We start from the raw sequence: 17259 nt of genomic DNA, 5'->3' as shown, positions 1-17259 counted from the left end.
ACTTCATGGGCACATTTTCCTCTCTTTTTTTGTCACTGTACCCATGTATTTGAACTCTCTCATCAATTCCAGTCTCTCTCCATTCACTGTAACATCACAATGGAAGTCACCTTCTCTCTCAATAACCATCACTTTACTCCTTTCTACATTTACTCTTAAGGCACGACACTCACAGACATCAGCAAAACTCTGCACCAATCTACCAAGTCCTTATGCGGTATTTGCAGATAGTACTGCATCATCAGCATGCAACTAATTTGAGATATTCCGTCCATTACCATTCATTACCAAAGCCATCTCCCTCACCATTACTCGTGTTTTTACTTCTCTTGTGGATCGATGGACAACCTTGGGGACATCACACAACTTTGTCGCACGCCCACACCAATCGTGAACCATTCACTTAGATGCCCATTAACTCTTACACATGCTTCACTACCATCATTAAAACTCCTGATGGCAACTAGCAGCGTACCATCTACACTGTACATGTGCAGAACCCTCCACAATCCTTCTCTGTCTACTTTGTTGTATGCATTTTCCAGATCCATGAGTGCGATAAACACCTTATAGTCCTTCTCACAAGCCTTCTCCACTATCCGTCTGACTGCAAATATTTGATCCCCACATCTTCAGCCGCTCCTAAAGCCACCTTGTTCACTTACTAGGACATCTGATATCAGTCGTACTTTCTGTATAATAGTTCTTCCATTTACCTTCCCTACCACACTCAGTAAACTTCTGCCACGATAATTCTCGCTCTCAGTTCTCACACCTTTATTTTGTACTGGGATACAATCACAGCCTTTTTCCACTCTGCTGGTACAATTTCACTCATCCATGCCTTCTTACATATCTCCAACAAGCTTTTCATTCTGCTTTCTCCACTACACTTAATCATCTCTGCATACACCTCATCAAATCCAGCTGCTTTTCCATTTTTCAGCCGCTTCACAGCATTCTTCACCCGTTCGAGTGTCACGTTTCCTGGCATTGCATTCCTTCTCTGCATACCCCCAAAACCAATCATGTTTACAGTGGCTGTGCTCTCTCTATACCCATTCATCAGACTTTCAGAATATTTTCCCATCTGGTCCTTACTCCATCCCCATGGGTTAATAATCTGTCATCTACATCCTTCACACCTTCACATTTCTTTCCGCATCCACTTCTACATTTCCGCACCTCTTTTCAGAGCAACTTCCTATTTTCAGAGTAGTTTGCATTCATTTTTCTTCCAAGATCATTATTTACCTTCTTCGTTTTCCTCTTCACTGGTCTCTTTATGTGCTTCTTGCTCTCAGTATACCAGTATTCAGTTCTTATTTCAATTGAACCCCTGTCCTGTAACCACTCTTGCCACTTCTTCCTCCTTTCCTCTACAGCTCTCGTAACCTCTTCAGTCCACATGCCGTACTTTTCTTCTTTGTTGTTACTCTTGCCATATCACACACCACTTTAGTATTTCTAACTAAACAGTCCCTATATGCATTCCACAGGTTGTCCAGATCCATTTAATTCCTATTCACTGATTCTAACTCCTCCCCTACTTTGGTCCTGTATTTATCTGCCATTTCTTTGATCCTGAGCTTCTCGACTTTCAGTCTTTCTCCCTGACTGCTTCTCTCTCTCCTGGTCCACCTCACTCCTCTCTGCTTGATCTTGCATACCACAGTCATATGATCTCACAGACCTCCACATCGTCCTCTCATGGCCCTCATATCAGCATCCATTCCTAACATCAACCTCCCTTCAAGTATGTAACCAATCAACCTCCTTTTAACATGATCCCCATTCCCTTTGTACCATGTATATTTATGTGCATCTTTTGTGTTTGAACTATGAGTTACAAATGCACAACCTCCTTTCCTGACACATATCCATCAGTCAGTTCCCATTATCATTTTCTCCTGGTACTCCATGACATCCCATTATGTTATCCTCAGGACCAGTGTCTACTCTTTCATTCATATTGCCCATTATGATAACTTTATAGCTACTGGGCATTTCTCCCACTGCTTCATCTAGCTCATCCCAAACTTGTCTTTCTCTCTCTCACTTCTGTTCTTACACGGTGCATATGCTACAATCACCGCCACTTTCACCTTCTCAAACTTGAACTTGACATACATACACCTCGAGCTGACACATTAGTAATCTCTCATTCCACTCTGCCACACTTCAGTCACCACCAAAGCAACTCCTTCCTTGCATCTTCCATGCCCATTCATGCCTGACCTCACACACTTTACACCCTCCCACTTCCACTTCACACCCTTTCATCTTTGTTTCACACAGTGCCATCACGGCATATCTCGCACTCTTGATCACATTCACCACGTCTACTCTCTTGCTTTCCTCATTCACACCTCTCACATTCCACATGGCCATGTGAATCTGCCCATTTGGTTGGGGACCTGGGTAGGTATTGGGCCCTCCAAAGCTCTCTGAAACAACTGCCATGATTTTTATGACCATCACAAGTACTGTATAATAGAACTCTGAGCTGTATTCACCTTAAGGCACACAAGAACTATACTTTTCTAAAGCAGAAAAGAATAACCAGTTGCTTGGGCCTGAGAAATTGTTGCTTCTAAAAATATGTTGAATGGAGAAGGTCAAAATCAATATGTATTCCTTCCAAGATTCTTTTATATATTTAACCTAAAAGACTGGTGTTCACAGTTCCAGAGTTGACCAGTTTTGTACATAAAGGGCCAAGAATATCAGTCACCTCTTACATAGAGGGTTTAGCAGAAAAGGTTAGGAGTGTGTAGCTACGTGGATATTACATTCCTGCTGTAATGTGGGAGGAAAACAGGCACATGGTTTAGGAGAGCATTAACCAGTGTAATAGTGATGGTAATACCAGTGAATAAAGAGGGAGGTGGGGAAGGGAGATAGAGTGAGAGTTGGGAAGGGAGACAGTGGCAGGGGAGGGGGGATGAAGAGTCTGTGAGAAAAGAGGATCTGGTGAAATGAAAAGCTCATAATTGTCCCTTGTGTAAAGGAGGCATATGTGGTGTGCCTCCACATGCACCTAAAGGCTGAACTCCACATACTGTCGGCACTGTAAATCCATTTATCAAGTCAACAGTGGTCTAAGTAAAATAAAAAATAATAAAAAAAGAAGAAACTGAGTCTTCAGCACATCTCGCCATTGAGAAAGTGATATTGCCAGAGAAGTGATGTCATCTCAAGAAAACTTACAAGAGAGAGAGAGAGAGAGAGAGAGACATGGAGGATATTTATGAGAAATTATGAAGGACTTACTGGGAGTTAAGAGTTACTGAAGTTGAGGAGTGAGTGTTATGGAAAATTGCTGAGTAGAAAGATTGAGGAATTGAGTTTCTGAGGCATTAAAAACAAGGTTCTTTTTGCTGTTGGCAGTAATAATAGGTATGTTAGAAGTTGGGCATGCCATAGATGCACCACATGGGTAACACTGTATTGTAACTACTGTGATGAATGCTGTGGGAAGTGGGTTGGAGTGAAGTGTGGAATCATCATCATAAGAGTGGATAGACGTAACGACACAGGTCATTGGTGAGTTTTAGGAAGCCATTAAAAAGATACAACCCTAAAGAACACCACTATTGATAGCGTCAGAAAAGAAAAACTGGCCATCAACAATAGCAATATTATGACCAGAAAAGGAACTTGAGTTGAAGGCACGAATGGAAGGATAGAATTGAAGGACGGTTTGGATATGTGAAGATTTTTACCAGACTCGGCGATCTTTCTGATAGTTTGGAGCCAACTAGCTTTTCAGAGTAACAGCAAATTGATAATTGAATGAATTTCTGTAGCCATACAGCATGCATTCTTTTACAGTGAAGATGCATTTGAAAAAAATTCACTGCCCAACAATTTATTGTATGTCGTCAATTATAACGAGTGGGATCACCCACCCAACAAAGTTTTAAAAGTTTCCAACTCACCCAAAGTGTTTGTTATTTCACTTCCCTGCACTTCACTTGCTACTTAACACCAAAAATAAGTGTTAAAACAAGTTTCCAACTCACGTAAGCTTGTAGTTTAATCACTTCACTTGCTGCTTGAACTCCAGCACTACACTATTGTTCCATCTCTGACACTAACACACCCACTAGTGACGAGAGGAAAGACCATCTTTGAACAAACATATGACTCTAAACTTGCATTACGGCAATATAAATGTAAATGGCGATTGTACTGTATATCGACAGTAAGTCATTGTACAGGATCATAATCATGGTGCAGGTGTATAAGCAAGAATTTCATCTTATATCTAAAAAGGTCCTAACTATTTCGTCATCATACAAGTGATTCATTGCATACCGGTCCATCGTATAACGAATGTCTGTTGTATCTGAATACTGATATTTAGAAATTACAGTATAATTATAGACATTGCTTCAACTCTATAATTAACTTTTTTTTTTTTTTTTCTCCAGGCACTGCAGTACCTACGTAAGGTGTGCAATCACCCAAAACTTGTGCTGAAGCCCCAACATCCAGAGTTTGAGCGCATCTTTGCTAAATTAAGGGAAGGTAGCTCTTCCCTTGATGACATTTCACACTCAGCCAAACTACCTGCTCTAAAGTATGTGTTAAATAGTGTTGTGAATCTTATGCCCTGTGGAACTTTTTAATGATTGTTTGTTAAATGCAATAAGAGAGAGGAATGCTTTACTTTGTTTGGTACTTGTATATTATAGATGGCTGATTTTTCTCATTACCAAGAACTGGTAGTGTAGTGGCCTAAGAGTAAGCTGGACTGAAGGTTATATGCCATAAACACATCAGTTTGAATCTAACTCACAACCTCAGTTCTCACCTCAAACTCAACTTGTGTCCCCAGTTACCACTAGATAATAATTTGTAACCCTTTTGAGTTTAGGTAACATAACTTTTAGTTTATTCTTGCTCCAACTAGATGATTTTATTAAACATACCCTGTAGGAAAGACCTCTTATTTAAGGTATGTAGGGGGCACTCAGCATCCACTCGCTTGGAGTAGTGTTGTCTATAGGTAACTCTACACTTGGTGTCAAACCAAATGGTTTCTTGTAACAGGAAGCAAAATAATTCAGATAACATTCAGTAACACATGGTTTAACCCCACCATGGCCGAACCTCCAGAATTTGTCGGGGCCCACTGGCTAACCAAGGGGCCGATTTTTCAAGTTTCAGAAATCTCTCTCTCTCTCTCTCTCTCTCTCTCCCTCTCTCTCACCCAAATTGAAGAGGAATGTCAGATGCACCTGGCAATGCAATTTTGAGCTCCCTAGACCCATCCTGAGCCATGCAGTGGAATGCGGAAGTTGCACAAATTTATGCAGATGATATTGGTCACACCTAGGCATACCGGCGACGCAACATCGCATTTTTATTTATTTATTTTTTTTCAGTAACCAATGTCAGTGGTGTTGAAACGGTGTGAAGTTACTAGATATGTGTTTTTCGAAATATTTCAGTACATAGTACGTGATGTTTCAATTAACCCCTAAAGTACGCAATTCGCTCAGCAGGTCTGTCCCTCCAACTAGGTCGATTTTTCCAGGGTTGATTTTTCGACTTTCACCAAGGTAAAAATTTTTCTTCCACATTTCAAGAGACTGAATTTACACACCTGAAAATGTATGTTCCAGCCTGGTTGACTAAATAGTTATCGCCAATCGCTCGTTAAAGATGCAAAAAAAGTTACCAATCCCCCAAGGGCAAAAATAGAAAATGTACAGAAAATGCATTATTTACACTAAATAATTATATATACATAATTAATGTCAATGTGAAGTGTTCCCTCTTCATGAAATGTCAGTGTGGCATACACCCATAGCAACAAAACAAGCCAGGTGAAAAGTGGAGGTGGAGTGTGTCTGGCTGGAGGGGGAAGGAGGATGGAGGGATAGGAGAGGAGGGAGGGAGAGGGGAGAAGGGTTGCTATGCACACACACTTTTGTAGGGGGTATGTTGAGGTATGGTTGGTTGGGAGGGACAATGTGGAGATGATGCAATGGGGTTGAGGGAGGTAAAGTGACTGTGGTGGGGGGGGTTCCTTCTCCCCCACCTTAGGGGGCCAATCACGCCATACCACCCCAGACACTCTAGCTGTCATTGGTCTGATCTCATGTACGTCACCAAAGGGGCGGAGTTACCCTCCCCCAGTTTTTTGTGTGTCTTTATCGATCATGCGCGATAGGCTGGCGTGTCAAATTACACAAAAGCACGATGGTGCGGCATCGGTCTTGAGGGGATAAAGAAAAAATAAAGTACTGTATTGTGAATTTATTTTGCATTTCTCGGTGTTTATTGTGTTTATGGTAGTATTGTAGTCTGGGTGGTGTAATTTGTGGGAAGAGAGAGGTGAGAGATTCTGTTTTTACACCTACGCAAGATAAAGGTCATCCCTTAAGTGTACAGACTGACCAGCGAGGGGTGAAATACAGTACAAGACGATCCGCGATTCGCACCTCGCTGGAGATGATTAGAGTAAAGGGAAGGGATGCCTTTCCACCCACCAAAACATCACGCGAACACAGCAAGCATTGCTGTAATGCTAGGGTAAGGCAAAAATGTATGTAAAATGATCCAAACTAGTACAACAGTCCTGAGCAAATAGGTAAAGATAGCCAAAGAATGGTATTTTTCACATTTTCACATCTTTTTTTGTTTATGCCTGTATGTATTTATAATTGTAAACAGGGTGGTTGTGTGTGTGTGTTGCAAGGGAGGAGAAAGATGATGTTTTCTGCCTGGGTCGAGATAATGGGTGTACATGCGTGTCTGAGGCAAATTTCGCACAGTCAAAAGATGATAATGACAGAAATTAGCATGGTCAGTTGTGGCAAAAGCATTTTGGTTTGCTTTGCTCATAAATTTCTTTAGTTAAAGCATTCAGTGTTGATTATGACTATTTCACCAGCAAATACAAAAGTAACATGAGAGGATAACAGTATATGGAAAGAAATGGTGGTGGACAGAAAAGACTGAAGGGGGAAAAAAAAAAGACTAACCTCTCAGGCAGGTTGTGAGTTGTGAAGTTTGACTAGGCCAAGCTTGACCCCTCTCTGCCCTCTCTTTCGAGGTCAAAAGTAAACTTTGATAAGAAGTCATTGTCTGGGAAACACATTCACTCTCTTTTCTTGACTTACATACTTTTCCTTACTTATACTAACACATACTTCTGTCTTACACTATTGCATTTCCTTAGCTATACAGATAAATCACTACCGTAAACCAAGTTGTGTATAGAGTCACTTTTACAATATTATGGTACTATTTACATTTCCTTTGTTAACACACTGAGTATTTTCCAAATGACTGATATTCAGGGAGGGCAGAGAGGCACCTTGCATGAGTGGCACTGCCAGGTGGTGAGCTTTCTCTCGTTACCGCCTCTGGGTTGTTGCACACATATGGCATCGCACCTGTGCACTTCGCCTACTCTTGTCGGCCCTTATCCTTCACTGGGTGGTGGCATAATTTCTAGGCAGTCCTGTGCCAGCCATTCCCTTGCAGCAAGTCTATCAGTTTGGTCGCGAATCGCTCTTGTATGCCCTTGTGGCACTAACGACTGGTGACTGTACTCATGCAAGATCTTGAATACACAATCATGCACAAACTTCTGCATAGAGATCGTCTTCCCGGTTTTCTGGCAGTAGTAATGATGCACATTCAAAATGCACACGTTTACCAAGTGGAAAAAGAGTTTCTTGTGCCACTTGACAGAACGAAGAATGCACTCCGCACTACCAGTCTGCATGTTTCTTTTATCACCCAAGCGCTTGTTACGATTGTAGTCTGTGATTTCATTTTGCTTTTGAATATGCTTGCCTGTCACATGATCTTTTTTCCCTGTGTTGATGAGAGCACCAGTGTGCACAGTTGATAACATGTGCACATTACATTTGTCTCACCATCACAGGACAAAGAGATCATTGCTGTGTTGTAACTGAACTGTGCCTTTCTCTCTCTCTCTTGCTTTGCACAGAAGCATGGCATGCCACCTTGGTTCGGCCTGACTCTTCCACACATGCCAGTGTGTTTTGAAAGCAGGTTCATTGCTGACTCAGAGAGGTGTACCAATTATCGGCGTAGAGTATGTGTCCTCTACCCACGTAATTTTCCATCATTTTCTTCACTACTGCGCCAGAAATTCCTAGATGATCATTTTGGGGGATATTGATCTTTGCCATGGTGTATGTTATCATATCTAGGACAACACACATATCAGTCACACAGTACAAATATCTTGATGCCAAAACAATGACATTTCAATGGGATGTGCTGCCTGAAAGAAATACAGCCCTGGAACTACATCAGTGACTCATCCAATCACAAGCTTTTGAAAAACCCCAAAATAGCATTTGATTTTGCCTTTGAGGTTCTCCAAAATGGCCTGATCTTGTGCAGACTGTCTGTTGGGTCTGAAGTAGTGTTATCAGAGAAATGAAGGAACTATAGGATGTTCTGGCACATGTTCCGAGCCATGTGCAGGCTGAATGCATCCGCCCGTGTCAAAACACTGGTTGTCCAGTAATCAGCAAGCATATGTTTCTTCACCAAGGGCATCTACATCATCGGTGCCATGAATACGTATTAGGTAGTCACTGTCATGTCAGTCCAGTGCCATGTCCTGTAGGTCTTTTCCTGTGCCTGGTCTGCAGTAGTCTGGTGAGAAAAGCAGTTGGTCTCCATCGCAGTGGTTGTCATCAGTTTTTCATCGAAAAACAACAGAAAGAAACTAAGCACTGAACTAGTCGCTATCGGTACTGTTGTGTCCCGAACACCTGAGTTGCTGTTGTCGAAGGTGAAGGTCCATAGTTTGAAGCCTGTTGTCTCTGTCCATGCGTAGGTTGCTCAGGAAGGGGACACCTGCACCCCTGACTGCTGCTTGGACTGCCTTAGCAACCTTCCACATTGTGTGGCAGATTTACACACCTTACGTTCATGCCGAGAGGTCTAACTGTATCCCTGGCTCTGAAGATTATGTCCCTTGTGCATGATGCGATGGTGCAACATTGCTTGATGGTGAGAGGGCACGTGAGGCTGAGGGAAGGGATGATGAGGGAGGAGCAGGCGTGACGAGACGAGCTAGTGGTGCACCTGCACTGGCGGCACTTCTTCTTCCTTATTTCCAGTAGGAGATGGTTGTTTTGCCACCATTCTCTTCTTTTTAGGTGGTGGCGCAACACTTCGATGACGCAAAGGTGGAGCATCCTCCCCGCTCTTGGAAGAATTGTTGTCATCGTCCTCCTCGTTGGGTGGTGCTACATACCACTCGCTGCTCTCCTTCCCACTAGGTTCATCAGCACTACTGCCACACTTCCCCTCAGATCCAGTCCTTTCGGTGTCACTCTTCCCAGGCTCTGAAGATTATGTCCCTTATGCATGATGCGATGGTGCAACATTGCTTGATGGTGAGAGGGCACGTGAAGCTGAGGGAAGGGGTGATGAGGGAGGAGCGGGCGTGACGAGACGAGCTAGTGGTGCACCTGCACTGGCGGCACATCTTCTTCCAATGTTCTTCCTTCCTCCTTATTTCCAGTAGGAGATAGTTGTTTTGCCACCATTCTCTTCTTTTTAGGTGGTGGCGCAACACTTCAATGACGCAAAGGTGGAGCATCCTCCCGGCTCTTGGAAGAATTGTTGTCATCGTCCTCCTCGTTGGGTGGTGCTACATACCACTCGCTGCTCTCCTTCCCACTAGGTTCATCAGCACTACTGCCACACTTCCCCTCAGATCCAGTCCTTTCGGTGTCACTCTTCCCACCCATGGGGAACAGTTCCGACCTGATTTCAGAGCTGGTCAGGTCCCTACAAGTCCACAGAGGGCAGCGGTGCAAGGGGGTGGAGGGATGGCCACAAACGATAATCAGAAGTCCACTCATCATAACTGACAGATGGGGTGTGTGGGAATGTAATGTAGGTCAGTCTCAAGACGTCCGAAATGTTCGTTCACTTTCCACAAATTTTCGCAGTTTTCTACAAACTGCACTGCATGGACACCAGCAGCCACACTACGGAAAAACTTCGTTTGACACCAGCATCCAGGAAAGGGTTTAATGGGTTATGTCAAGTGGCCATAAAGGGTTATCCATGTGTAACTTGAATCACCTCCCACCAAAGTCCAGTCATAACTGCACACATAGAGAAGCACACCAAACCTGCAACAGAATATGGATAGCACTCAGTAACAGATGAGTTATATGGGGATATGTGTATGGCCATACTGTACAGGGTTATCATATGTGACAGTTTGTCACCCGCCAGTACATAATCAATCTTAATTACACACAGACATGCACAACACTTGTTAAATAATATAACACTTGAATACATAATATGCTATTAAGTTATAGGTTATGGGTGTCTATGTCCAGTGGCTGTATTGTATAGGGTCATCATGTGTGACTTTAGTTACCTCCCAAGTACGTATCCAGTCAAAATTATACAGTTACAGATGCAGCAACAGAATTTGGAAAACAATGACACCTGGGATTTATGGGGTTATGTTCAGTGGCCATACTGTACAAGGTTATCATGTATGTCATTGCAATCCCCTGACTACATATCCAGTCGTAATTACACACTTACAGAAGCACAACACCCACAATAGAATATGGATAACATTCAGTAACATGTGGATAATATGGGTGTATGTCAAGTGGTCATTAAAGGATTATTCTCAGATACAGTACAAAGGAACATTGATTTATAAAGGGTTTAATGCAAAAAATTAGATACAGGCACACTTTTTAGGGGTTGTCTAGGCATTTCTTTGTGTCTAGCAGCCTTTAGAGTTCAAAAATATTTCATTGGATCTTTTTTTTTTCTTTAAGGAATGGGAATGGATTTAAATAAAAGGGTTTTGGTGTAAAAAATGGCAAATCAGATGAGTAAAAATTTGGTTGTTTATTTTTCAGATACAGGGGATTGCCTGTACATCAATGTAACTAATTGAATTAATGATTGTGTTGTATTTTCCTTTCTAAGACAATTGCTGCTGGACTGTGGTATAGGTGGAGGAGGAGGGTCAGCACCAGAGGCAGTAGTCTCGCCTCACCGTGCCCTAATATTTTGTCAGCTCAAGGCCATGTTAGACATCATTGAGAATGATCTGTTAAGGTAGGTTTATTATCAACATTGATTTTCTTGTGCAAATAGGGAGATTTTTAATGCCTGTTCTGATTTGTTTGGCATATTATGCTGTCATGTTTTCTTGCATGACATTCATGTAATTTTAGTACTGACACAGTAGACGTCATTATATGATGCATAATAGTTTATTTATTTGCCTTGTCTAAAAATAAACGAATGCAAGAGGTGATAGGAAGCACTCTTTATTGGTAAGGGTACTGTATAACTCCAGCAGTTTCTGGTTATGCTGAAAATGAATTAGATTTAAAATAATGATCTCACTTTCTAATTGAATGATTGTTTGAGGTGTGTTTATTGCCAACAGTTTTCAGATATGTTGGTTTTGCTGTGAAGACTATTCTGATGTGATCCCTTGTTTATCGCGCATAATTGGTACCAATCATGGCACATGATAAGGGAATTGCACAATAATGAAAGCACAGAGTTTATGGGATTTATCGTAATTGGTACCAGACACCCCAAGTTTTCTCTTTTACAACAGTTTAAACCCATTAAATATATACAGTAGGATAACGCCAATATCAAATTCGACAGTAACGTTTTCAGCAGTTATGGTAAGTTAGAATAGATACTCAATTTCTATAATAACATTTGGATTCACTTGAATAATGGTTATTTTGTGAATGCCAAGTTGTTATACTACAATTATGTCCAGTGGGGATGCTCACCATCCACTCACTTGATGTAGTGCTGCATTGGGTGCCTACCCTTTCCTCTCTTCATTCCTTCCTCATCTTTCTATCTTTCCTTCATTATTTTCTCTTTGTTCTGCCTACGGGTGACTCTACACTGAGTGACAAGCCAAGTGGCTTCCTATACACCAGGAAACCATTTCCTGCGCTGGGTGGTAACCATATAACCAAATTATGGCGCCTGGTGGTTTAGTGGGTAATTACGGCGCGCCAGTCGGATTCAACTGTTGAAGTTTATATCCAAGGGGTGGTTGGGGTTTATTACTCACGTAATGCCACTCAAGGATGAGTGAGGCTGGTCACTCTCATCTTAAATGTCAGGCTATGGCCATACCGAACGCGACGAGCAGGGAGGTAGCATCAAGCGATGAGTGGCGAGGAGAGCGTCAATGCGATGCGTGTCCAAATAGGAAGCGGCAACCTTGTGGGTGGCAGATAGTCAGAAACATGCCTATAGTAAAATATCTGCTGGGCAGTTCACTATCTATTGAATTATATTTCATAGATTTGTGTACAGTATTGATAAATAATAAAATTGTCGATGTTCATTACAAATATACATAGTGTATACACTTATCTGTTTATTAGTTTTAAGCCCACGGTGTAACAAAGGGAATAGAGCACTAAATACTATAGTCGCACCAATTTAAAACAAAGGTTTGGGTGGGGTCTGGCGCTGGGTGCAGCCATGCCATACTTCCTAAACGAGCGATGAGTAAATTCTGTTATATATGTAATAGGCATCACAGATAGGTACACACATACTAATACAATATAAACGTAAGTATTCTAGCATATCAAAGGAAGGTAAACTTGTAATGCATATGGCTCTTGTACATCAATAAAGAAACGTGGCATACATATTTTACAGTGTGGCTGAAAAAAATGTAGTTACTTTTACCGACTTTCACGGTAGTTCTAAGTTGGGTAAGTAATGTAACAATTACGTTTATAATATAATTTGAAGGAATCAGTAGAACATACGCTATTTTCTTAATAGAAATAAATAAGTTAAAACACTCACGAGCGGCAACATCCAGGCCCATTCTGGGAATCATAAATTATATGAGAGAGAGAGAATGTGATTTTTGAATTCATTATTTTGGTTATATTTATAATTGAAATTAGTTTGTCTTTACACACACACATACACAAACACACACACACACACACACACACACACACACACACAGAAGTGGGTGAAGTCATGTCAGGCCAGGTGGCGAGATGTGAGCGGCGAACTCTAACGGTGTCAGGTCAGCCACTAGCCAATCAGAGTATAGGAAACAAGGCAACGCTGTACGCCGGGAAATCCCTGGCTGGACTCCACCCAAACCTTGGTTTTAGATTGGTGAGACTATAGTATGAATTCTAGACATTAATGGTCTTTTATAGGTTTTATAAAAACGGTGGAACAATCATTACTTAAGCAATCTTGTGACAAAATAATGGAGGATTATAATTTACCATTGTGGTAGGTGGGGGCGCTCACCATCCACTCACTCGATGTAGTGCTGCTCTCGTGTGTCTGCCCTTTCCTCTCTTCCATCCTTCTTTCCTTCCATCCTCTTCTGTCTTTCTTTCCTTCATTCTCTCCTTGTCCTTCTGCCTACGGGTGACTTTACACTCCTTCTTCTGTTTTTCTTTCCTTCATTCTTTCCTTTTCCATCTGCCTGTAGGTGACTCTACGCTGCGTGACAAGCCAAATGGTTTCCTGTACACCAGGAAACCATTTACTATGCTGGGTGGTAACCATATAGCCAAATTTTGGCACCTGGTGGTTTAGTGGGTAATTATTGCACTCCAGTCAGATTGAGCCAGTGAAGGTTTATATGCAAGGGGTGGTTGGGGTTGATTGCTTATGTAATGCCACTCAGGGATGAGTGAGGCTGGTCACTCTCATCTTACATGTCGAGACCAACTGCCTAGCCCTGGGCCCCTACGCTCCTCATGGGGCAATGTAGGATTGGATGATGGATGGATGGATAATTTACCATTTGTATGCAGTTATTCGCTGATATCTTCCCAGTGTTTCTTCAGTACTCTAGTATTTTTGTGGAGTGGATCATTTGGATCCCACACAGCTGCAATTAGGGGTTCAGTAGACATAATAACTAGAACCCAACCTCCCCAACACGCAGCACCAGCATGACTGAATGATGATGCAAATGCCTGGGGAGTAGGGATGTCGCTAGGCAGTGTGCGACATTTTGGAACATGCTCCATCGCGTAGCAACGAGTGTGGATGGTGAGCGGGGCAACAAACCTCCCCGCTCATTCAGTGCGGCCACCCACATAGGATTTAGTGTGTTTTATCGTGTCGCCTCATCCCTCCCCACTCAAGTTGCCCCGCTCTTCACGTTCGGTGTGATCATACCCTCAGGTTCAACTTGCCTAGCCCTGGCTTCCTACACTCCTCATAGAGTGACATAGGATTGGGTGATGGATGGATGGGCAAGATGAGGAAAGAAACAAACAAGAAGAGATGAAGGAAATTGCTGAAAATGTGAGCAGTAGCGAGGAGGAGATGGAGGATTCTCCCCTCGCCACTCCTCTGACTCGCCCACCGCCATCCCCTCCACCTCAATTGCCCCACCTGACTCACTGGCCGCCTCCCCCTCCACTTCCACAGCCCCACCTGCTCCACCTGGCATACCTGCAACCCCCACCATAATGACTGTTGCTGCATTCTGGAAGAAATATTCGACAGGCTGTAAATTTCTTCGTCAAAGCCTGGAATAATACAACATTGGCAACCGTTAAACACGCCTGGTCGGCACTCCTGCCACAACTCAAGTCTACTAAGATGGAGAGAGACCAGCCATCAGAATTAATAACTAATGATTGGCTTTGTAAACCAGATTTCAAGAAAATACCAGAAACAATATTATGACTGAATGAATGTCCGCCATCACTCATCAGTCGCTTTCTCTCTGCAACGCTGGCCAACCAATGAAGAACAACAGAGAGGGGTTGAGTAGATGAAGACATTGATGACACTAGGGACTTTCCTGATGATTTTGACTTTGTGGGGTTTGGTGAAGTGTTGACGAAAGTGGGTGACCCTGGTACAAGAGGCAGGAGTGGGGACAAAGCCAGCGAGGGGTCAGGGGGTATGTCACAGTAGCCTCCATGCACAAGCCTCAGAACAATCATCATACCAAACATGTCACTAACTCCTTTAAGGTGAGTTTTTTATTACTCATGACGATTTAATAACTAATCTTATTATTTCAGCTAAAAAAAGTAGTGACAGGAGGGCTTCAAATGGGAAAAATGGGTAAAAGTTCTGGGGTTGCAACACCAATAAATCCTTTATGCATGTATTTTAATGTCATGCAAATAACATTTTCACAAATAACGGCATTTTCCTGGCACCAGTTAGATGTTATTGGCAAGATCCTACTGTACATTCTGTTATGGTATGTACCAGAAACACACATAAGTATGGTTAGGTAAGTAAACAGTGATGAAAAGGGCACAATAAGAAAGAAACATATATCATAGAGAGACCTGAGATGGGCTTGAGATGGGTGGAGAGTTAGTGGGCACCACCACCTGGGATTTACTCCTTAGGTAGGGCCTCAGAAACTTCAGACACTGTGCCATTATTGTTAGCACATTGTTAGCAGAAATCAGCTCAGGTGCAAAAAAATGATGTTTTGGGGCCAATAAATTCTCTATAACAGCTGAGTGCAAATTTTCATCTTGCATCGATAACGAATATCACTATAATAAAGTGCACGATAACCATAGGATCGTTGTATTTAATGATTTATTTTTTAATGTAACCCCTAACCACACACACACACACACACACACACACACACACACACACACACACACACACACACACACACACACACACACACACAGAGTGGAGTCCCTCAAGGCTCAGTGTTGGCGCCAGTAATGTTCCTGATTTACGTAAATGATATGGTAATAAATGATATGGTAATAAATGATATGGTAATAAAAGAGGTACAAGGTAGGGTAGTGGATGTTGGAGTGGCCCTGGTGAGAGAGGATAGTGTTTGGAAACTCCCTGTACTGTTGTTTGCAGATGATACTGTGTTGTTGAGTGAAAACGAAGGGGAGCTGCAAGGCTTGGTGGATGAGTTTGGGAGAGTGTGTAAGAAATGGAACCTAAAGGTGAATGTAGGGAAGAGTAAAGTGATGGTCTTTGAGAGAGGTGAAGTCAGTGAATGTACAGCGAGGTTGGATGGTGAGGAATTGGAAAATGTGAGTACGTTTAAGTATTTGGGTAGTGTGATGAGTAAGGATGGAGGTTTGGAGGGTGAAGTGCTTGAAAGGGTACAGCAGGGAAGAAAGGTTGCTGGTTCCTTGAAAGCAGTGATAAGAAACAGGGAAGTGAGCATGGAAGTAAAAAAGTTACTACATGACAGTATTGTGATACCAACTCTAACATACGGAAGTGAAGCTTGGACATTGTTGGAAGGACACAAGTCAAGAGTGAGAGCAGTGGAAATGAGTTATTTAAGAGGAGCCTGTGGAGTCACGTGGAGAGACAGGCTGACGAATGAGGATATAAAGGAGCGTTGTGGTGTGGATGTGGATGTGATAGGAAGCGTTGTGAGGAACACAGTGAGGTGGTTTGGCCATGTGGAGAGGATGGAGGGTGAAAGACTGACGAAGAGAGTGTATATGAGTAAGGTGGAGGGTGGAAGAGGGAGGGGGAGACCGAGGATGAGATGGAGGGATGGGGTGGAGAGGTATATGAGAGAGGGGGGTGTGAGTTGGGAGCAGGGCAGTGAAATGGCGGGGGACAGGGCGACTTGGAGGCGATTTGTTTGTGGCCACCCCAAACGGGATTGAGGCGTCTGGCAATAGATAGATAGATAGATATGGTAGATGGAGTGAACAGTTATGCGAGTCTGTTTGCTGATGATGTAAAGATCTTGAGGAAGATAGAGGTTGAGGAGGATTGTAAAATACTGCAGGAGGATTTGGATAGGATACATAATTGGAGCCGGACGTGGGAAATGAAATTTAATGTAAAGAAATGTAAAATATTGGAAATGGGTAAAAGTACCAGGAGACCATCACTGAATTATTTTTTGGGTAATGAATTAATCACAAAAAGGAGAGAAGAGAAAGATTTGGGAGTGCTGGTCCAAGATAGTTTGTCACCAGAAAAGCACATTAACAAGATAGTTGGAGAGACTTATAAGCTCTTGACTAACATAAGAGTAGCATTTCATTATATGGATGAGGAAATGATGAAAAAATTGATAGTGGCCATGATCCCCCCCAGGTTAGAATATGCAGCGGTAGTGTGGTGCCCACACAAAAAGAAAGATATAAACAAGATTGAGAGAATACAAAGAACAGCAACCAAGATGGTCCCCAGTCTGACAGACCTGTCATACAGAGAGAGAGGCTGGAAAAACTGGATTTGCCT

At 42.5% G+C, this 17259-nt stretch overlaps 1 protein-coding gene across 1 annotated transcript in view; it reads left to right on the top strand.

Moving 5' to 3' along the window:
- The window catches only part of Hel89B (histone acetyltransferase 1), a 161048-nt gene that overhangs the window by 126460 nt on the left and 17329 nt on the right, over positions 1–17259 (top strand). The window contains exons 28-29 of the mRNA XM_080271725.1: positions 4437–4585; positions 10981–11112. Of these exons, the coding sequence (XP_080127851.1) occupies positions 4437–4585; positions 10981–11112 (281 nt within the window). The remainder of the gene's footprint in view (positions 1–4436; positions 4586–10980; positions 11113–17259) is intronic.

Source organism: Coenobita brevimanus, chromosome 47, assembly GCF_032717465.1.
Source record: "Coenobita brevimanus isolate Jiangsu-jjx chromosome 47, ASM3271746v2, whole genome shotgun sequence".
Lineage (NCBI taxonomy): Eukaryota > Metazoa > Arthropoda > Malacostraca > Decapoda > Coenobitidae > Coenobita > Coenobita brevimanus.
Note: the sequence above shows the minus strand (reverse complement) of the source record. Positions and strands in the feature narration are given on the sequence as shown.